Source organism: Stegodyphus dumicola, chromosome 6, assembly GCF_044657685.1.
Source record: "Stegodyphus dumicola isolate Sdum_Otavi_A_Nest chromosome 6, ASM4465768v1".
Lineage (NCBI taxonomy): Eukaryota > Metazoa > Arthropoda > Arachnida > Araneae > Eresidae > Stegodyphus > Stegodyphus dumicola.
This window is the reverse complement of record NC_140773.1, coordinates 76554442-76578858: the sequence shown is the minus strand read 5'-3', so window position 1 is coordinate 76578858 and position 24417 is coordinate 76554442. Positions and strand designations below refer to the sequence as shown.

General features: G+C 33.0%; 1 protein-coding gene across 1 annotated transcript in view; it reads right to left on the bottom strand.

The window, feature by feature from the left end:
- Positions 1-24417, bottom strand: part of LOC118197042 (kinesin-like protein KIF21A) — a 250282-nt gene that overhangs the window by 26843 nt on the left and 199022 nt on the right. Inside the window, exon 29 of the mRNA XM_085818558.1 lies at positions 17028-17161. Within this exon, the coding sequence (XP_085674684.1) occupies positions 17028-17161 (134 nt within the window). The remainder of the gene's footprint in view (positions 1-17027; positions 17162-24417) is intronic.

Below are 24417 nucleotides of genomic sequence, written 5' to 3'. Positions count from 1 at the left end.
TTCATATTATAACTCATAATGCACAAAATTTATGTCATTTAAAGAATAGAATTATCTAATCGTTGCCACATGTTCTATTCAAATACTATAATAAAGCTAGAATGATGTATAAAAGAAATTAAGCGAACAAAACAAAAAAGAAACAGTTTTTCACAGACGATTGAGTATTTCTCATTTAATTAATTCAGTTCTCACTTCGCAAGAAGGCAAAAGTACATAAAAACTCAAAATATCTATATTAAAAATTACAAAGTAAATCTTAAACACTTATTTCCTCGAAAAAGTTCCAGAAAGAATTAAACATGATTTAATTGGCAATAATAAATGAATGTGTTATCTTTGTTGTTGCGAAGCTAAGTTTCTCTAGATTGGCAACAAATCCACTAGTCTCCTGTTTCAAATGTAAACATCAATGGCCGCCATTAAAAAAAGGCTTAGCTGCACTTAGACAACTTTAAAATTGTTGATAATTCTAAAAATATTGCATACAGATTTACTAAAGGCATAAAAACCTTAATAAAAACAACATAATACAATCATTTTTAAAGCAAAAAATATACAATTTACAAACATATAAGAGTAAAGAAACTGAGATCACAGAGCAGGATAACAGAGTGGATACATATATAAATATATTTATATACGTTTGGTGCGGACGATTGCAACCAAAATACGAGGTGCACATCTATATGTTATAGCAGTCCTATATACAAAATTTCAACGTTCTGAGGCTACTCATTTTTAAGTTATGCGAGATACGTACGTATGTTCGCACACACATACGTTCGTACAGACGCGACGAAAAATTCTCTTCAGAATTAATTTTACAGTTGTTTTATCATTTTTTTTGAAGGAAAAGAGTATTTTATTCTGTCCCAACCTACAGATATCATGCAAAAACGTCATTAAATTGCATTCGATAACGGTCAAAATGGATACTTTCGTTGAAATATGCTGCCTGAAACTTTTCGTGATTACAATACTTCCTTTTTACTTCGTACAAGGAAGTAAAAAGGGGAAAATTTATGATGAGACATCAATAACAAAATTCTTTTTTTTTTTTTAGTCTTAAAATTGACTAGTAAAGAACTGTATCATATTTACATTTGAAAGTTATGAGAAAAAGAATAGTACAATTTTAAATAAAGGAAAAAATGACATCAAAGGAAACAAATAACCATAGATACTTGAGAAATGTTATGCAGGTTACAAGCACTGTAGTGATGTAACAAGTCTGTTGGAGAGAAGGATATTTTTATTACTTCAAAAAGTGATCTGATCACTCTTCTGAGAGATAAAATTCATTGCAGGTAGTTTGACGAGACAATAAAGAAAAGATTTCTTTCATTGCAGCTTTACAAAGTTGGCCATAAAATTAACAGAAATATTTGAAATAGAGTTTAAATACATCTCAGAATTTCAGCGACTAAAGAACTATGAAGAATTTGAAATTATTAGAAATATAATCCTTTACTGCAATGACATACTTTCAATCAAAACATCTAGCCTGGGTAAATATGAAGACCTCATATAGAAGTTAATCAAATGAACATATGAAAGCAACAGCAGTTTATTGTCATTAATATAGTGTTAAATATCTGTGATGATTCTGTTCAATTCATACTCAGTCACAAATTTTTCTAATTTCTAAAAAGACAAATACATGTAATATGTTAAGTTAAATATATAAATATCAGGAATCCATCATCTCCCTATTTTTCCTAAAACTATTATTTTAATTTAGTCATTGTGAGAAATATTTTCAACAAGGACTCCTCCGAAAAGCTACAATATTGGGGAACTTATTGCAATAAATGAGTATAAAATTAATAATATTAAGTATAACATAACATAAGTATGTCCAAGAGCAGCCAGGCAGAAACAAAGTTGCTGAACACTGGAAGTTTGACTTGTGTTTAATTCCAGGTGAATGGGCTGACTGCATGGGCATTTTCATGGTTTTTCCCTGTTTTTAAGGCAGATACAAGCCAGTTCTCTTAAAAAGTCCTTCACAAAGGCATTCCTCTCCACAGGCAGCTAGCCCATGAATGCTCTGCCATAAACAATTAAAACCAAACCAACCTAAATGTAAGTATAGGGATCAGGGAACGTATAAAAAGTTTGGTTTGAAATTTTTATAAATTTTTTTTTTTTTTTAGATTTGAAAATGCAAAAACATGATTTCTTGTATCATTTAAAACATTTTTAAAACTGAAGTCTATGATGAACAATAGCAAAAATATAAAAGGGCTGTAAAAATAAACCAGCAAGGAGATTTGTGAACACACTGCATATATGTGTGTACATACAGTGTCTCACAAAAAAGTGATGGGACGCTTGTGCTTTACAAAAGGAAACTGTAATAAAATTTTAAAAAAAAAACATGTAAAATTTTTTGTGGGTGTGTTTCATACTTAAATTTAGTAACAATTATTACATAACATACATTTTTTCAAAATATTAAAATATTAATTTAATAAAAATACAATTGTTTAGAACGGAGCAAAAAAATGGCTCACATAAGTGATGAGACACCATTAGATACTACTACGTACTACAATAAAAATATTTTTGGAGGTTTTTATTTTTACTCAAAAGCAATTGGCAATAATTTATAAAATCGTCTGCAGTATTTCTCTCCAGTTTGTTTTGGACTTTTTGTGTTTTTTAGACATTCTGCGCAGCCACGAATGCTAAACGAAAAGAAACTTTGCCTGAAATTCGAAAATGAGTTATTAATTTGCATATTAAACGTGGAAAATCTATTAGAGAAAGTGCTGAAACAGTTAACTTGAGTCATTCAACAGGTTTCAATACCATTAAATGATATAAAAAGAATCATATGATTCAGGATAAAAGAAGACCTGGCCGACCATCAAAGCTATCCAATGGAATAAAGCAAATTATCCTTCGAAATATTAAAAAAAATCCAAGAATGAATGCTCCTACAGTTCCTACTGATTTACAAGCCTTATATGGAGTAATTGTTAATCCTGAGACTATTAGAAGAGTAATTCAATCTGCTGGATATCACGGAAGAGCAGCCAGGAAAAAATTCTTCGTAAGTGAAAAGAATAGAAAACTCAGACTGGCTTTGGCAAAATCCATCATAAATAAGAATTCTGATTGCTGGAATGAAGTTATATTTGCTGATGAGAATAAATTTAATATATTTGGTTCTGACGGTAGAATCTTGGCGTGGAGAAAACCCAGGGAAGAATTTCGCAAACAGAACTTGGTGCCAACAGTAAAACATGATGGAGGAGGAGTTATGGTAAGGGGGTGTATGTCGTCCGCTGAAGTTGGTAATCTTGTTTTTATTGACAGTATAATGGATCACTACAAGTATATTGACATTTTAAATCAAAATTTGAAATCTCCAGCATGAAAATTGAACCTTCATAACGATTTTAAATTCTATCAGGACAATGACCCCAAGCACACTGCTTTGAACGTTAGACTTTGGCTGCTGTATAAATATCCTGAAATAATAAAAACAGCACCACAATCTCCAGACTTAAATCCCATAGCGAATATTTGGCAAGAATTGGAATCAAGAATTCACAAACACACCATTTCTTCAAAACAATTAAAATCAGTGCTTGATGGAAAAGTAAGTGTCCTATCACTTATGTGAGCCCTTTTTTGCTCTGTTCTGAACAATTGTATTTTTATTAAATTAATATTTTGAGAAAATGTATGTTATGTAATAATTGTTACTAAATTTAAGTATGAAACACACCCACAAAATTTTTTTACATGTTTTTTGAATTTATTTCACTACAGTTTCCTTTTGTAAAGCACAAGTGTCCCACCACTTTTGTGAGACACTGTATGTATATGTAGAACTATGATGTGTAGTCGTGATGGAAGAGTGGCAAGACGAGATGAAGATGACGAAACTGGATTCCGACAAATCGCCAATCTTTATTTTCACACCTATCCAGGATTCGTACACATTTCTGCACACGGAAATTAAGTACTTTTAAGGACCATTAATGAAAAAAATTAAGGACCTATGAGCAAATGGGAACTTAATAAATTCAATTCAAAATATTATCTATACATGAATTTCACTTTTGTAATACCATCTTAATAAAATAGATCCCTAAGTAGCATGCATTATTACTAAACATGAATTAATTTACATAATGATTAATAAGTTTGAGAATAAAATAAACTTTATGGAATTTATCAAGTAGCATTAAATATTTTACATTTATAATAGTTGGACATATTTAAAAGAAGATAAGTGACACTTATACTAACAGCTTACTAACAGCTAGCTTTATGTTGATTTTTTTTATATCTCATTTTGTCACATACTTGGTCAGTCTAGAGATTTAGTAAATAGCAGGTAGATTTTTATGTCAAATGGCAGAGGTTAAAATGAGAAGAAGACCATAATCAGCATGATTCATAATAAAGGCTGAATGTTGTCAACGCTGCTGCTGGTCTAGAGAGAGAGAGAGTTGCTGATTAGAACAAACCTGAAAGGCCTGATGTAGGCATGATTGGGCAAGTGTTGAAAGTTAGTGTCATAGCTTTGTGTAGAGTTCCAGAGGTTGTAACACAATTAATATACTTAAACTTAATTAATTAACTTTAACTTGATTAATATACTTGCAATAAGCCATTAAAGCCCCAGAGGTGATAAGTTGTTTTGTATTATTTTAAGTCTCACTAGACGCAAAGAATAAGTTTTATTTAAATTTTATATTTTATCTTGTGCCCACAGTGAGTTTTAATGAAAGGCAATAACTCGATTTAATATGTAGAGATAATTTTTTAGGGTAAGCAGTTAGTTATAAATAATTAAATTAGGTAGTTTGATAACCTTAGTAATTATGGATTTACATGACACTATTAATTTTTATATTTTAACAATATTTGTTAATAAAGCCCTATTAAAATCAAAATCTAATAAAATTTCACAGGTTAAAATGCATGTAATTTATGACACAGATTCTTAAGCGATATAACGATAATTACACATTAAAAGCTACAAAGCACTTATGTTTTGTAACATTGTAACAACACTCAACAAAATATTTATCCATCATTTTAATTTGAAGCCTTCCTAGACATTTTAGCTAGTTTACCTGTATATCGATTTCCTTCTCTTTAAGCATCTTTTCTAACAATTAGAGATTTGTCTCAATATGCAAACCAATGCTCCTGCTAGTTTCTGCATGCTTTATCTCCTAACCTGTCAACCTGTCCACAATGTACCTATGAGGTACACAATGTACCTATGATTGATCTGATAAAAGTTAAATAGTCCAAAACACCCGGCAGACGTCAAGCATATTATCCCTATGTCTGAAATTAACTACAATATCAGACAAAGGTTTGAATAAGCCTCTTATTTAAAAAGAAATTAGAACATAAAGGCATGTTCTGTTGCTAACAAAATCAATTACAGCTAACAGTGACGTAATTAAAATTCAAAGTAATAATGCTGACTAGTGGTCAAAGATTATAGAATTTAATCTGGCTCAATAACTTTATCATATGAGGAAACAGAAATGGGAAATTATAGTAAAGGCTGAAATCATAAACAATTGGGTAATTTACATAATAATAACTGCATATATCTTTGAAGAATAATTTTCTCTATGTATTCAGTTCCTTTCTTCAACATGTTTCCTTTTCATTTTAGAATTTTTGGATTTAATTAAGGATTTCTGCTATTCTAAAAAACATCAAATGCATTTAGAATGCACAGAAAAAGGTTGCTTATTTTATTTCTTTAGTAATATGAACATTCAGAAGAAATATGAAATATATATAGTAAAGGCCATCTACAGAGCTGATGTAGCAGAATTTCTAGAATTTAGTGACACACCGAACAACAAAATCTAGACATGGCAAAACTTTTTAGAATTTAGAAGCAGAATTTAGAAAGGCACTAGGCAGCAGAACTTAGGATCCACAGAGACTGCATCAGGTGGGAAAATGTCTAGTGCCAGCTAGGTGTATAATGCATTAAGACAGATGATTCTTTTAAATTTTAAGTTTTCAATTCCTTCATTAATAAAAAAATCTCTATATATAATGCTTGCCCATGTTATAAGATGAGAAGCATTTTTGATATTTTCCATGCTTGTGTCTAGTGAAAAGTAGAGAAGATAAACATGTTAATATTCTAGTATCAAAAGTAACACATTCAAATATTATGTTTTTATTGTTCTTCCGGATGTTCTCCAAAAAGTAAGAAATTCATTGAAAACTTTCAGTAAAATACATTCATTACGTGTTGATACCATGGAGCCATTTTTCATTTTGACGCATATGTCTCAAATCTTCTAGAATCGTGGGTCTATAAATCTTGCCTTCAAATCGTTCTAAACTTTCCATGCTGCAGTGTCTAAATTCCTAAATAAAAATTATTCTTACCATTTCTGTAACAGCAAAACACCAGAAATATTTTGGAGAAAGAAAGGAGGGGGAAAGTATAAAATTAATTTTATAGAGAAAACTGATGCATGCACATTCCGAGAATTTTGAACATTCTGAGACAATTACATGGGAAAAGCTCTTACTACGAAAAATTAAAAACAACACATTTTTAATTAATTTCATAGCTAATTTTGCATTTGCTAAGAGCTGTTTCGTAAATTGTGCTTTATAGCATTATATCTTCTTTATTTTTCAGATTCAAACTATTGTTTAATAAGTGGCCAAAATGAAACTTTATAATATGACAGCAAAATATAAAAATGTTTTATTTTAATGTTATTTTTACATATAATTTCAATATATTACCATTATTTTAATGAAATTTATCAATGTTAAGATGTTTTAAAAAAAATCGTCGAAAAATTCTCAGATCTTGGAATGAAAAAGTTGTTATAGAAACTAATCTTAAAATCACCAAAATGTTGAAAAGTCGCCAAATTTAGAACTGTTTAATAATAAAATATTTCACATCTCCAAAAGCGAAAAATTGTTTAAGAGCTCTTTATTAGAAAAAATTAATTTTGAAACGCTTATGTTTCACTTCTTGCTTAGAAACTTGAGTATCCCATCATTTATCACTAATGAACCCATTCAAAAGATAGCCATATATATGGCAGTATTTTTGGCGTATATAACCATATATATGCCAAAAATATTCCTCCAAAATGCTAATTCACACTCAAAATGGCAGTCATAAAAACAGACAGAAATTTCAGATGATTAAAATTAAGAAACTTCAGATGATTTTGGCCAAAATTAAGGACTTTTAAGGACCAAAAATGGATTCCAGAAAATCTTACAGACTTTTTAAGTACTCTTAAGCACTGTACAAACCCTGCTATCCAATTAATTTGGCAGATACTTATTCAATCACAATTAAATACGATAAATTTCTATGTACATAGGTTTTTTGAAAGAAATGGTATAGGCATTTAAGAAGCGAAGATGTTAGCAAGGTAGAAGCTAGCAAAAGAATAATGTAAATAATCCACCAGCAGTATTTATACTAAGTCTGATGTATAAGTACAGGTAATCTGTGATCGCTTAATTTTAGTTTTAGTTGCTCTTTTTAAGTAGCGTTATATAACATAAAAGGATCTCGAATTTGGGATAACAGATAAATTTAGGGGAAGAGCATCAAATCTAGAATAGTTAATTTTGAGGTTGCCAATTATTCTTAAAGCAGCTATCGTGTTTTGTTATATCTTACATGTATGCATACACAAATCCTGCAATGGAACTTGGCATTTCAGCCATTGTAAAAGTTTTCAAACACATCAAAAGTTAACATCTTCTATAGGATTACTATCTGCACATCATTAAAATCACGGTAATTGTATAGATCAAGGGTTGACAATTTTGTTTCTTTTATCAGGAAGGCACATTTCAGAAAAGCGGGAGTTTGACAAGCATTGTAGCAGTGATAAAATCTCTTTCCATGTTACATTTTTCAGCAATCGCTACAACTGAATTGCATAATAAATATACACATTTTTCTTTATAACTATACGAAACAAATTTTATCTTTCCGTTCATTATTAAACCGATATGCGTTCTGCTTCTTATTTCCATGGTGATACTCTGTTTACAACTCTAAATACAAATTCATGAAATGACAAACAAAAGATATGAATGTAAAACATAGTGCTTCATGGTTGGACAGAGTTTCTAGGATGAAAACTGATTCTTCTAGTCATGCAGTATTATTTAGATGTCCCTAAATTCAGTTTTTGTCAAAAATTTAATTGTACTATTTGTACATTTGCTTAAGTGTCAAAGATAAAACAAGAATTTTCATTAGAATTATTCATCACAATTATGAGTGTGAATTTTATTTTTCACCTAAAATTTAGGTGACTGACAGGAACTCAGGGCCGATTCCTAACCGGGGGGGAGGGGGGCAAGATGATGCACAGCAAGTAGGCAACAAAGTGGTTGTCAAACATTGTCAAAATTTCTGTAAAAAAAGGGGGGGCAATTTTAACTTGCATGTGGGCGGCCGACAGTCTAGGATCAGCATTGTGGGCAATTTAAAATCGCTTCGTTAACACCACGTTGTTGACTCCTCGTATACAGGATTATGTCATTGAGGACATATAATGGTTACACTGGTACTAAGAATCTATAAACAGAACTCTTTAAAATTGCTGATACCAGTTTACATTTACACAACATAAAAAATTATAATATATAAACTAGTAATTCATCATTAATAACATGAAATCTAAAAATAGAGCTCCTAACACTCAAAAAAATTTTACACAAGTTTTTAAAAACCAAAATTAAGGAAGATATATAATTACAGAAAAATGCATATATCTATCTTGAAAACACATTTTTCAAAAATTTATGTAACAGAAACAAATTTAATTGAATGCACAACAATACAGAATTTGAATAAAAATTACACACATAATTTAACAATAAAAATGTGAACAATGTAAATTAAAATTAACATTTAGGTACTATCTATTAGCACAATCACCTGGCACAGTTTAGCACTTTTTAGGGGGGGAAGGGTGATTCAGCGAAATTTTTTATTGCAACTTACGACGAATATGGTTATACGAAGAACTGCTATGAAAAAGGTTGCAAGAATTTGGGGCACTCTGACAATTTGCCGACTTCTATTTAAGTGGCTGCGATAATACACTGAAGTGACAAAAGTCATGGGATAGCAATATGTAAATATACAGATGGCAGTAGTATCTCGTAGAAAATGTATAAATGTGAAGTGCTTTGGCAGGGCTTTCATTTGTGTTCAAGTTATTCATGTGAAGAGGCTTTGACGTGATTATGGCCGCACGACGAGCATTAACAGACTTTGAACGCGGAATGGTAGTTGGACCTAGACGCATATGGGTCATTCCATTTTGGATATCGTTAGGGAATTCAACATTCCAAGATCCACAGTGTCAAGAGTGTGCTGAGAGTATCTAATTTCAGGCATAACATCCCACCATGAACAGCGCAGTGGCCGACCACCTGCACTTAACGACCGAGACCAGCGACATCTGCATAGAGTTGTCAATGTTCACAGACAAGCAACACTGCATCAAATAACCGCAGAAATCAATGTGGGATGTACAAGGGATGTGTCCGATAGGACAGTATGGAGAAATTTGTCTTCCTTGGGCTGACAGGACGACATCGCCTGCAGCGACTCTCGTGGGCTCGTGAGCATATCGGTTGGTCCCTAAACGAATGGAAAACCGTGGCTTGGTCAGATGAGTCACGATTTCAGTTGGTAAGAGCTGATGGTAGGGTTCGAGCGTAGCGCAGACCCCATGAAGCCATGGACCCAAGTTGTCAACAAGGCACTGTTCAAGCTGGTGGTGGTTCCATAATGGTCTGGGCTGTTTTTACATGGCATGGACTCTGTCCTCTGGTGCAACTGAACCGATCGTTGACTGGAAATGGATACCTTCAGCTACTTGGAGATCACTTACAGCCATTCATGGTCTTTACGTACTCAAACAACGATGGGATTTTAATGGATGACAATGCGTCATGTCACCGGGCCACAATTGTTCGCGCTTGGTTAGAAGAACATTCTGGACAATTCCAGCGAATGATCTGGCCACCTAGATCTCCCGACATGAATCCCATCGAACATTTATGGGACATCATCGAGAGGTCAATTCGTGCTCAAAACCCTGCACCGTCAACACTTTCACAATTATGGACGTCTATAGAGGCAGCATGGCTCAATATTCCTGCAGGTGACTTCCAACGACTTGTTGAGTCCATGCCATGTCGAGTTGCTGCACTTCGCTGGGCAAAAGGAGGACCGACAAAATATTAGGAGGTATCTCATGACTTTTGTCACTTCAGTGTATGTTAAGTACCCAATTAATCTAAAACCCTCAGGAACCATTCATTACACACCACACATATACACACACATAGATATGTTTTAAATATATAACATGTATAAATTCAAATCATATTCAGACTGGAATAATGAACTGGAAAAAATTAATTTTAAATGCAAAATAGCTAGTAAACATTTCAAAATCCCCAGACAAACCAATGTGTTTAAAAAGCAAAATTACTACAAAAATTACTACTATAAGAAATTTTATAAAATAAAAAATAGAAATAGTTTTACATCTGCTGGTAAATATTAATCATGGGTTTTACTTCTCTTAGGAAAAGCCTGTTTCAGAACTGAGAAATGCACAAATATTATTAAAAATTAAGTTACAAAAATATAAATTAAAACAGTATGATACAAATTACATTATTATGTGAATCCATAAGTCCAGGTAGGAAAGGAAAAAGCAAATTACACAAAGTAGCTGCAAATAATATAAAAAAGAAGTCAAGCGAAAACTGAAAAAACTTCAGGAAGTATAATGCAATACACAAAGATAGAAATACAAATAAATGTACTGTAACAAAAAGAATTATTTCTCTCTTATTCTTAACACAATAAATTCAACTCTATTTATATCTTTGCATATTGCGTTGAAGGTACTTTCTAAAGCTTTTTTAACTTAATTGTTACCACAAAATTTATCACTTCACAGTTTGCATACGTTAGGGTTAGTTTCTTCATTTTAAAAATTTTTTTCAGTATTTTATATACCATTGTATATTTATTATTCAAAGGTTTCTTGAATTTATTTGCATAATTTGTGATCGTACATAATTAAAATTAAATCTATTATCTAATCTCTCATAAAGCTTTGGTTTTGGGTCTGTAAATTACTTTCTATTTATGACCAATTACTTGCTTTGCAATGCAACTCTTTTTTATTTATTTTGCACAGCTTGTTATCCGTAACACATTCCACAAAAATATAATAAATCTAAATTGTTATTTTTTACTCATTTTTTAAATTTTTCAGTTCTGCTTAATTAGTTTAAATTTGTGCAAGGTGCGTTTTCCTTTCCAATCTGTAGAAGTTGGACTGATAGATGCACACATTATTTTGAACAGTGTTGTTTCAATTTATAATTTCCTAATTTAAAATTAATTTCATACATATTTCTGCATTTATGAATTCATAAACAAGCTTTTGCTTTTACATCCCTTGCTAAACCAACCCTAGCAATATATTAGGAGATGTAAAATGGCCTTTATGAAATTTCCTATTACAGCAATTTTTGTACAAAACTTGCTTTTACATATGCTTCGCTTGAATAGGGGATTTAAAAAGATTTTGTTTATGTGCTATTTCGCATTTACAAAAATTACTTTTTTCAATTCATTATTTTATTGTGAATATGATTTGAATTTACTTTGCTCATGCTATATATTTAATAAATACTGCCACTAAATTATTGCAGTTACTGCAACTTAATTTGTCCATTGTTTAAAACATAATATATAGTGTGTGGTAATAGTTAATTCTACACAGCCACCAGAGGGCATCACCTGCAGCGAGAGCGAGGTGAAAGAGGAGGATAACATATGGACAGATGTCGATCCCATGCGAAGGTGGTAACCATAAAACTGTATGAATCCACGCGGAGGTGGTAACTAAACAATATACGATAGAGTGTGAGTAGGAGCCAAGAAACTATTTAAAATATGTAAGAGTAATAATGATGCAGAATTTTGTTTGTATCCAACAGCACTGTGATTTGATTAAATCTGTACCTTTTCTGCTATTTTCATTAATCTGTTGTATTCATGTGGTGTGGAAAACACTTGGAAATGTTATTTACCTTAGGATATCATCTTCAACTCCCCTACCATAGAAAATCTGGGGGCTTGACCGAGATACTTCAATGAAGGTACTGTGAAAATTTTGCTTACTTTCTTTCTTCAAGATAGTGATACTTCTGTTTCGTTTTTGAAATGAGTTTCTTAAGTAATTTAAACAAGAGTGACTTAAAATTAATTCCCGAAAACATTGGAGAGACTGTTCCAAAAAAATGCTAAAAAAGCTGACATTAGAAAAATTATCAAAAATTCTGATGTCTTCAAAATGAATGTTGAGTTTGTTCGTGGCGTCATCAAATCGATTGCCGAGGATTGGACGCCTACAACAAGTAATGAACACTATCTGTTAAAGATCGAACGTCTTAAATTAGCCCAAATTGAGAAGCAGATTGAGCTAGAAAATTAAAAATCACAATTATTATCAGGTGATCGAAGAAACGCGCAGTCTAGTGTTGAAAATTTACTAAAAAGTGTTAAAACGCTTACAATCTCTGTCCCTAAGGGGCCAGAGGCATTGCATTTGTTTTTCATTTCTCTAAAAAAAGCTTTTGCCACCATAATTCTATACAAAGAAGTTCCCCAAGACTTACAAGCTGAGACAGTAATTAATTTGCTAGGGGTTAAAGGTAATAATGTTTTAACGTATGCTTCTGAACAAGAGATCACGGATTATGATAAATTAAAAAACACTAATCTAAGCACTAATCTTGAAAGAATTTCAGCCGACACCGCGTGAATGTTTGAATAATTTTAAAAATGCTCAGACACATTCATCTGAATTGCATGTTCAGTTCGTGTATTGACTCAGTACAACTTTCAATTATTATTGTAAGTTAAGAGAAATAGATGATTTAAAGAAATTGTGTGATCTGATTGTATCTGATAAGTTCTATGAAACTCTTCATTCTAAAACAGAGGAACATGTTAGTGTTCGGGAGGGGCAAAGTTGGTTCCCACCTAATCAATTGGAGTGAGAATGTGATTTATTTTATTTGTCCAGGGGTAAGTCTTTAGCTAATACCAGTAACATAGCATCAAAACTCCAGAAAATAAAAAATTTTCCAAAAACAATCTTTGAAAAGCTCAAAGCAATTTCAAGGATTCAGGGAAGCTTGTAAATCAGAATAGTAGTAAAACAGAACGTATTTGCTATGTATATGGGAGTAAAGGTGAATTGTTTCATTTTGGGAGAAATTGCCCCACATGTTTGGAAAAGGAGGAGAATTTGTCTCAAAAAAAGGTATCTGAGTTAAAGATTTTATTGGATAATGCAGCTAGAAATAAGTTAAAACTTATTGAACTGTTGATTGATGGTAAGAAAATAAAATGTTTAATAGATTCTGGGAATGAAATCATAGTTGTAAAGAAATCTCTTTTTTCGGATAAAATACCATGTGGATTAATAGAAATCAAAAGTTCTTTTGGTCACGTGGTTAAAGCGGAAACGGCTAAGTTTATTTTTTCTTTATGCGAAAGCGAAAAACAAGTTGAACTAGAGGCAGTGATGGTTTATGAGCTGATAACGGAATGCATTCTGCCGCCATCGAGTCTAAAAATGTTTGCTGGCATCTGTTCTGATCGGGTGATGATTACGGAATATGAAAATGATTCAGTCTCTCTGGAAAGGATTTTTTTGTCTTTTATTTCTGCAGCCATTGAGGGATTGGGTGCCTTCACGGTGTAATGGTCAGCACACTGAGCCGGTATTTCAGCCATTGAGGGAGACAGAGAAATAGATTTATCACACATTAAGGATAGAAGATTATGCAATACTGTTTTCATTCTTATGAAAGAGTATAAATCACTAGAAATCACTAGAAATACAGACTTAAAGATGAAAGTAATATTAAAAGATGAAATTTCAGTTTCTCAGCGTTCGAGGAGAATTCCTTTTGCTGACCAAAAAATTGTTCATGACCAAATAGATGAATGGTTAAAGGATGGGATCATAATCAGAATATGCTTCGCCAATTGTTTTGTGTAGAAAAAATTGTGGCAAGACACAAATTTGTGTTGACTTCAGGCAGTTAAATAAAAAAATAGTTAAGGACTCTTTTCCCATGGCACAAGTAAAGAGGTTTTAGATCATTTGGGTGAAGCACAGATTTTTTTCGACATTAGACTTCTAGAAGTAAGCAAAAATATTCCGGTTCCGGTTTTTCATGTTCCGGTGAAGGAAAACTGCACTAAACATTTGGCATTTATTACACATGCAGGCTTGTACGAATTCCTAAAAGCACCTTTTGGTTTGTGCACGTTTCCTAGTGTGTTCCAAAGATTTATTTATAATGTGTTTAGAGATTTAATTCGGGATGACACTGTTGTTACTTACATGGATGATTTTATTATTCTAGCACCAAACAAGAAAGAAGGTTTAGAAAAGTTAAAACACATTTTAGAAGTAGCCAAAGAATTACGGTTTGGAGATCAATTTTAAGAAATGCCAATTTTTGCAAAGAAAAATAGAATTTCTCGGGTATGTTATTGAGGATGGTACAATTCGCCCCTCTCCTGAAAAAACCAGGGCTGTTCAAAATTTCCCGGAACCCAAAAACCTTAAGCAGAGTTTCTTGGGTCTTACTGGGTATTTTAGGATATTTATTGCCAAATATTCAAAAATAGCGAAACCACTAAGTGATCTTCTTCGTAACGGAGCAGAATTCAAATTTGGGCGTGAACAAAAAGAGGCATTTAACAAATTGAAAGAACTTTTATCAACAAGTCTGGTTCTTCATATTTTTAATCAAAGAGCACCATTAGATTTGCATACAGACGCAAGCAGTCATGGTTTCGGCGCTGTATTGCTACAAAAGTCAGATGATGGACAGTTACAACCCATTACATCATGAGTAAAAAAACTAGCCTCCGACAAGAGAAGCTATCTAGTTATGAGCTTGAAGTTTTAGCTATAGTAGAAGCTCTAAAGAAATTCAGGAATTACCTTTTAGGATCTACGGTCAGAATAATTACTGATTGTGACGCTTTTCAGAAGACTGTTCAAGAAAGATTTAACTCCCAAAGTGGCGAGATGGGGGTTACTTCTAGAAGAATTTAACTATGAAATTGTTCACAGATCTGGGCAGCAAATGAAGCCTGTGGATTTGTTAAGTAGAAATGCTGTCATGATGGTTACTTGTTCTCAGAGAGAACGTGCAGCCAAAATTGCAGCTGCCCAAAGAAGTGATGAGCATCTCCAGTTGCTAAAATCCGTAGTCGAGCAAGGACTAAGGAAAGATTTCCTAGTGAAGAATAGTTTATTATACAAGTTCGACAATGGTCTCAAGTTACTTGTGGTACCCAAAGCATTAAAGCTAGAAAATCATATGTAGTATCCACAAGGGACACTTCGCAGTATTTAAAACAGATGATCTGCTGAAAATTAACTTATATATTCCTAACCTTAGAAAATGAATTGAACAAGTTATCTCAAATTGTGTAGAATGTATTTTGTGCGACAGAAAACGAGGTAAGGGTGAAGGGTTGCTGAATCCCATACCAAAAGATAGTGTCCCTTTGAGCACTTTTCATCTCGATTTTATAGGACCATTACCTTCGACAAATAAGAACTACAATCATATCTTAACTGTGGTTGATGCATCCACAAAGTTCCTGTGTCTCTATCCAGTAAAGTCTGCATCCGCTTAAGAGGCATTGCAGAAGGTGAAAGTGCAACAATCAACTTTCGGTAATCCTTTGAGAACAATAAGCGATAAAGGTATGGCTTTTACATCTAAAGACTTTGAAAATTACTGTAATCAAGAGAAGATCCAGCATATATTTACAACTACAGGCGTTCCAAGAGGAAATGGACAAGTGGAAAGAATTCATCTCACTCTGATTCCAGTCCTATCCAAATTATTCATAGATGATTCAACCAAGTGGTACAAATATGCTGGAGATGTGCAACACATCTTGAACAGCATTAAGAGCAGAAGCACAAAGAGTTCTCTTTGAGCTTCTCACTGGTGTTAAAATGAGAAATCGAGATGACTTAAAGATTATGGAAATTCTCGAAGAAGAAGAAACAAATATTATGATGAAAGATCGAGAAGATATGAGAGAAGAAGCAAGGAAAAACATTCTAAAAATTCAGGAAAAGGATAGAAAAACATGCAACAAGAAGAGAAAAGAGGTACAGGTATACAATGTAAACGACCTAGTTGCCATACAAAGAATGCAGTATGGTGGTAGTCTAAAGTTCTTCGGTCTGTATCGTGTAACAGCAAGGAAAGGCAAGGATCGGAAAAAGTAGAACACCATGAAGGTCCTGGTTATACCACTACAGCAGCTGATAACATGAAGCCTTGGACTGTTCCCGTTTAGGACTGTGCGTGGTTTTTCCAAACTTCTATCTTTCCCTCCCCCCCTTTTTTTAAAATTTATTTTTAGGTGCTGTCTTGATGTACCAGTGTCGATCTGTGTTTTCGAGGGCAAAAACAGAGTCAGGATCGCCGAAACTGTAACAGTTAGTTATACACAGCCACCAGAGGGCATCACTTATGCACCTGCAGCAAGAGCGAGGTGAAAGAGGAAGACGACATGTGGACGGATGTCAATACCACACGAGGGTGGTAACTATAGAACTGTATGATTCCACGCGGAGGTGGTAACTGAACTATATATGATAGCAAGCATGAGTAGGTGCCAAGCAGCTATTTAAAATATGTAAGAGTGATGATGCAGAATTCTGTTTGTACCCAACAGCACTGTGATTCGATTAAATCTGTACCTTTTCTGTATTTTCATTAAATGTCTGTGGTGTGGAAAACATTTGGAAATGTTATTTACCCTACGGTATCATCTTCAACTCCCCTACCACGTATATAATGTCATATATACATACATATATATACATGACTTTAAATTCAGTAAAATGCATAAATGCTCTTACCTTCAGATCCACTAAAAAGAACATCTTCAGTGCAGTCAACAGTGAGGACTGCTTTTTTATGCCCTTCTGCGATGTGAGAACATTTCAAGTATGAGCTCTGAATTTCATTTCCTCCAATAAAAGGTTTAAATATGCTGTAAAAAATAAGAAAGAGAAATTAATTCACACACTATACAAAATATCTGTCAATTTGATAAAATAAACAACAAAAAAAAAAAAAAAAAAAAAAAAAAAAAAAAGGTAGGGAGGGAAAGAAAGAAATTTTAATCTAACTAATTAAATTTAAAAAAATATATACGAACAAAAGTGAAGCTATATGCAAACTCGCGTAAATATTGCATAAATTTCGATTCGCAAAATATAAATTTCTAATATTTTAGAATTCTTTACTCAGTTAGACAATTACACTGGTGTGCAAAACTTAAGCAACAGCAGAGTTTTTAGCCATAACTCCATGAGAAATCAATGGAGAGACATGAAATGCAAAAATGAAGAAGAGTATTATGTACATAAAGGATGACGAAATCATCGGAGCTGAAATAAAATACAATGCATACGGTACGGAATCAAACAAAAACAAGCTTTATTGAACGCATAGTATCGTGACTCATGATTGTCTATCCAAGAGGAAGAACAACAAGCAGATGTTCCTTAATATGGGATATGCTCTTCCCTCACTGCAATGGTTGCTTTGCACCATCTTCGCATACTCAGAACCAGCTGGTGTAACATTTCTTGCGGTAGGAGTGCCCATTCCTCAATCAGCATCTGTTTGAGTTGTTGGCTGTTCTCTGAAGGATGTAAGTGTGCTGCAATGCGTCTCCCCAAAGCATCCCACACATATTCGATGGAATTTAAATCTGAGGAGTACGCTGGCCAATCCATTTGAGTGATATCTTCACTTTCCAGTAGCACCTCAACAGCAAGAGTCCGATGTGGCTGGGCTGTGCATTGTCATCCATAAAAATTAAGTCTGGGCCAATGGTACCTCGGAACAGATGCACATGGGGAAGGAGTACCTCCTCACAAAAGCGATCCCCGGTTACAGACCCTCTGTCGAAAACATGGAGCTCAGTTCGCCCATTCAGCATAATGCCTCCCCAGACAAGAACTTCAGGACCAACATTACGGTGTCTTTCCTTGATGTTACTGGGATAAAGCCGGATCCCGACCTCTCTCCAAATCAAGACGCGTTGAGAATCGCTTCTGGTACTGAACCGACTGTCATCCGTAAAGAGGACATGACTCCATTGATCAGTTGTCCAGTTTTTGTGCTCTCTACACCACTGCTAACGGTGGAGTCGATGGCCAACTTTCAACGGGAGGCAGCATTCAGGACGGCGGGCGAATAGGCCCCCTTTGTGAAGGCGTCAAGCCACAGTAAACCCCGACACTGCTGTACAGAGTTGCTGAGCAATGGTGCGGCGCTTGCTGACTGCTGTCAGCCTCTTTTTGCTTGCAGGATGATATATGGTCATCCGCTGCAGTTGTTGTCCTTGGGCGGCCACCACCAACCTTTCTAACAGCTGTACCTGTGGTTTGGAAGGCTTTCCAAGCACGCGAAACGACACTTTTGTTGATTCCGAACTCTGCAACTACACTGGTGACAGTACGCCTCTCCTCCAGCTTTCCAATCATTCTTCCACGTGTGAAGTCGTCCAGGTGATTTCTTCTAGCCATACTTCATGAACTGACTCACCGACACTTGCAGCCAATATGTTGAATTGCGTCTCCATCCTTCCTTTCATTCTACTGTTCAGCTGCACGTTGACATCATGCGTTTTGTGTATGCTCACATCGCCTCTGACATTTCGTTCCTGATATTTGCATACGCATGATGTTTCTACTGACTTACGTGTTCATTGTACTGATCTCCAGACCTCCTTTTCTGCAATTTCATGGCTATCTGCTAAATTTTTACATTGTTGAAACAGAAATGGGAAATTACAGTAAAGGTTGAAATCATAAACAATTGGGTAATTTACATAATAATAACTGCACATATCTTTGAAGAATAATTTCCTTTATGTACTCAGTTTCTTTCTTGAACACGTTTCCTTTTCATTTTAGAAATTTTGGATTTAATTAAGGATTTCCAATACTCTAAAAAACACTAAATGCATATAGAATGTACAGAAAAAGTGGCTAATTTTATTTCTTTAGTAATATAAACATTCAGAAGGAATATGAAATATATATAGTAAAGGACGGTTACAGAGGTGATGTGGCAGAATTTCTAGAATTTAGTGCTAGAATCTAGTTTTACTTTTAGAATTTAGAGCAAGCATTGGAAGCAGAATTTAGAAAACCAGTAGGCAGCAGAATTTAGGATCCACAGAGATTGCATCAGGTGGGAAAATGCCTAGTGCCAGATAATGCATTAAGAAATATTAGATGAATCTTTTAAATTTTAAGCTTTCAATTTCTTTATTAATAAAAAAATCTCTTTCTATAATGCCTGTCCATGTGATAAGATCAGAAGCATTTTTGATATTTTCCATGCTTCTGTCTAGTGAAATGTAGAGAAAATAAAGAGAAGATAAACATGTTAAGATTCTAGTATCAGAAGTAATACATTCAAATATTATGTTTTCATCGTTCTTCTAAATTTTCTCCCAAAATTAAGAAATTAATTGCAAATTTTCTGTAAAATACATTCACTACATATTGATACCATGGAGACATTTTTCAGTTTGTCACATATTTCTCGAATTTTCTAGAATCGTGGGTCTATAAATCTTGCCTTCAAAATCTTCTAAACTTTTTAAGCTGCAATGTCTAAAATCCTAAAGAAAAATTATCCCTACCATTTCTGTAACAGAAAAAAGCCAGAACTATTTTGGAAAAAAGTAGGAGGGAAAAAGAATAAAATTAATTTTATAGAGAAAACTGATGCACATTCTGAGAATTTTGAATATTCTGAGACGATTACATGGGAAAAACTCTTACTATGAAAAAATTAAAAACAAGACATTTTTAATTAATTACATAGCTAATTTTGCTTTTGCTAAGAGCTGTTTAGTAAATTGTGCTTTAAAGCATTATACCTTGTTTATTTTTCAGATTTAAAATATTGTATAAGTTGCCAAAATGAAACTTTATAATATGACAGCGAAAAATAAAAATGTTTTAATGTTATTTTTTAAATATAATTTCAACATATTACCATTGTTTTAATAGAATTTATCAATGTTACGATGTTTTAAAAAAATCGTCAAAAAATTCTCAAATTTTTTAATTAAAAAGTTTGTATAGAAACTAATCTTAAAATCGCCAAAATGTTGAAAAGTCGCAAAATTTAGAACCTTTAATAAAAGAATTCACATTCCCAAAAGCAAAAAGTTGTTTAAAAGCTCTTTACTAGAAAAAATGAATTTTGAAATGCTTATGTTCCCCTTCTTGCTTAGAAACTCGAGTATCCCATCATTTATATTAGAAATAGGAACAAATTATAACTCATGAACCCTTTCAAAAGATTACCATATATACAGCAGTGAATCACCAAAAATATTCCTCAAAATGCTAATTCACAGTGAAAATGACAGTCGTAAAAACCGACAGAAATTTCAGATGATTAAAATTAAGGACCTTCTGTTGATTTTGTCCAAAATAAAGGACTTTTAAGGACCAAAAATCGATTCCAAAAAATCTAAGGACTTTTAAGGACTCTGAAGGACCGTATGAACCCTGTCCATAGTATTCGTTACCAATTTGCATCTTCTGGGTGGAAACAAATTTGTCTAAACATCTTCTCTACGTCGGCACATACCACAATTTTGTAAGTTCTGAAGAAATGGAAACATCTCCTGCTGAACTCTTGGCCCAACCATCAAAATGTCATTTAATGAAAGTTCCAATGTTGTTTTAGCTGAAGCATCGCAAACATCTCTCAGCTTAGTAGTAGTACTTGATTTGTTCAACACGGCATGATGAGGCATGTAATATGTAGAACTAATAAAAATCTCTCCCTCGGGCACTCTTTCCATATGTCTCATCTCAAGGTATTCCCTCATGAAATCCTTACATTGTTCATATATCTCACGTTTTAAAAGTGAATTCTCTGAAGACTTTAATCTACACGCATAGCTGAGATAGCCGAGATTCATGAATCTACATGCATAGCTGTCTCAAATCCCCAAGCTTAGAAGGCGGAGAATGGAACAGTAATACACCACTTTCCTCTCTTGTAAATGTAGATTTGAAGTAATCCTCACACGCTCTTTCTGATTTGGTAAGCATGTCAAATGTAGGTACAGCATCAAATTTCCAAAAGTTTAGACAGCAATTGCACAGTTTCCACTTGTATATTATTCCCACAGATAATGGGATTAACCTCTGCTGAATTATTCACACTATCCAAAATAATCCATCCCAGCTCAGAACTAGAGGCTACTGGTTTACTTTCTTTGCATTTAATCACTTCCCCCCCCCCCTTCAAAAGAGGTAAAGCGATATCTAAGCCTAAAAGTATATCAGCAGGCCCACTCTTATATATAGAATGTTGGATCCGCCAATATTAAATCATTATATTCCTCAACATTCTTCTTATTTAATGTAACATGTGGCAATGTTCCAATAATATTATTGATGTTAAATACTGGTGTTGTTAATGACACTTTCACTGGAAAATGTGGGACGAAATTGATTTCTGTATTTCCATTAGTTTTTGTATCCAATGGCTCTAAACATGAAATAAAACTTTTGCATGTCTTCTTGGTAACTTTAGTTTCTGTATATAATCTTCTGAAATCAGGCTTACTTGACTGCCTGCCTGCACATTGAAAATTAAAGTCTTGTACATAAGATTTAATTACTGGACTAGAACTCATGAAATTCTTCCGACTTAGCCGACTGCATATGAGATTCTGGCTTCGGAAAAAAAATGGCTTGGCTGTCACCGATAATTCGTTCGAACTGTTTGTCACTACTTTATGCACTTTTGGACTCTTTCAAAATGCAGTAATGTGTGATGATTTTTAAAGCCTGAAGTAAATTATTTTCTTCATTGATTATCGCCATATAACATTTTGCTTGGCACGTATCATCATCTATTTTGATCCTACAGAAAGAATTTCTTTTCATTCGGCAATGACAGCTCCTTACTGATGGCTGCAGTAAGAGATGAAAGCAGGTCAAAAAAAGATGGAAAAGAAGTGTCAGTGCAAGAAAAACTGAAGAAGGTCAAGAGAAAATAAAAAGAGAGATTATTAAAATAATAGAAAAAAAATTTGAAGCTATGAAAAGCAGAGCAGACAAGGTTGGGAATAAAGTTGGAGAAAATGAAGAGTATCATCTGTCAAAGAACAAATCAAGGAGTTTCTGCCATGACTTGGAAGATAAGGGCCATTTCGTATAGCTTTTCCCTCTAAAACAGGAAGTGAGGAGTGATGATATAGTCATGTTAACACTGGCAGCAATTTGTGCAATTTGCAGATATAAATGCTTGAAACACCAGCCGAAAAAAACTGTGTGAAAAAATAACTTTAATTAAAGAGTGATTTTATTACTGTAAACATTGATAATGTTTAAAGGTTACTTATTTATTATTTTTAAAATAATAGATACAATACAATATGTTTTCTTAAAAGTTGCAAGTTTTTCCCCTGTGTGTTGGTTATTAAACCATGCAGAAAAAACTATAGCATTCAATATCTTTTCTTCATCTGCATACTAAAAGGGAGAATTCTATTACTCTTTCTAAGATAACTATAATAACAGATTTTTAAAGTTAGACCAAAATAAAATTTTCCTCCCCATTGGTATGTTTCTCTTCCGATTTGATATAAAAACATTTTTAAAATAATTATCTAACTTATACTCACATTTATACACATACGTTACATTTAAATAAATAAATACAAGATCATTGTCTTAAGTTTGACAAAATAACTCTGCTCACAGTATTGAAAGAGAATTACTTTATCTTTCAAAAAAGGGCAAAGGAGGAAGATCTTTTTTATGCAAAATTCCATCAAACATTCCTACATTCTACTACATGTGTAACATTCAGACTGTCTGTATCTAGAATAAAATTTAATAATTTTTTTCCAAGTTTTCACTTGAAGATGGCCAAATTTCATGGATATGTCATCTGTATCTAGAATGAAATTTAATAATAAAGATGAAATGCATACTATTGCTTTAATTTTAATAACTATAACTGAAATACATACTATTTATTGCTTTTAATTTTATTCATGTGTTAGTGCACTTTAATATTTTTGATATTTTCATTATTTATTTATTTCACTTGTTCTAGCAGCTAATCATGACAAAATTAAAGCCATAATTGAATCAGACCGTCATATAACTGTGTGAGAGACTTCAAAAAGTTAAATGTATCACACACAACAACTGAAAATCACATAAAATGCCTTAAACTCATTAAGAAACCCAATATTTAGGTTCTGCATGAATCACTATTTGCGATACTCATTACAAACATAATACAATCAACCTTTTTTTAAATGAATTATAATTGATGATGAAAAATGAATCATTTACAAAAACACTGATTGACAAAGATCATGGTTCAAGCAAGATGAATCAGTACAAATCATACTTAAAGCTAAATTGCACCAGAAAAAGCTCATGCTGACAATAATGGAATTACAAAAGTGTTTATTTTGAGCTGACTTCAAATAAACAAATGATAACCTCAAATGCTTATTGTCTACAACTTATGAAAATGGAGACAGTTCTCAAAGAGAATAGACCAGAATTAGCAAATCGGAAATGAATCATGTTCTACCACAACAATGCAAGGCCCCACTCATTTTTAGCAGCACTTTGGAGTTTGTTTAGGAAGTGATGTCACATCCCTAATATGGCCCGACCTTGCAGCATTGGATTATTTATTTCAAAAACTGAAATTACTTTCTTGCCAACTCAGCATTTGCTTTCAAGAAAGTTTTTAAAGCCAATTTTCATACTACAGTCTGTTTTTAAACATTTCCAAAATAAAGTTTCTTCAAGGTTTTATTATTTACAGTTTGCAACAAAATTTTGTCCATGAAAATACACATTGTTGCTAATCTATAATTTAAAAAACATTTCAATTATCTGTAAAATTTTAAAGTGCAGTATTCAAAGCAGCATTTACAATCTAAAAAAGATATTTTACTGGAACTTCTTGACAACATTTTATGAGTACTTTTTTATTCAATGACTACCATAAGTAAAAAAAAGGTTTCTAATATGCTGTTACTGAAGGACAGAAATATTCCTACCAATAATTTCATGGTTATCTGTATCTAGAATAAAATTTAATAATAAAAATGAAATGCATACTATTGCTTTAATTTTAATAACTATAACTGAAATATATATTATTTATTGCTTTTAATTTTGTTTACATATTAGTGCACTTTTTTTATATTTTTGATATTTT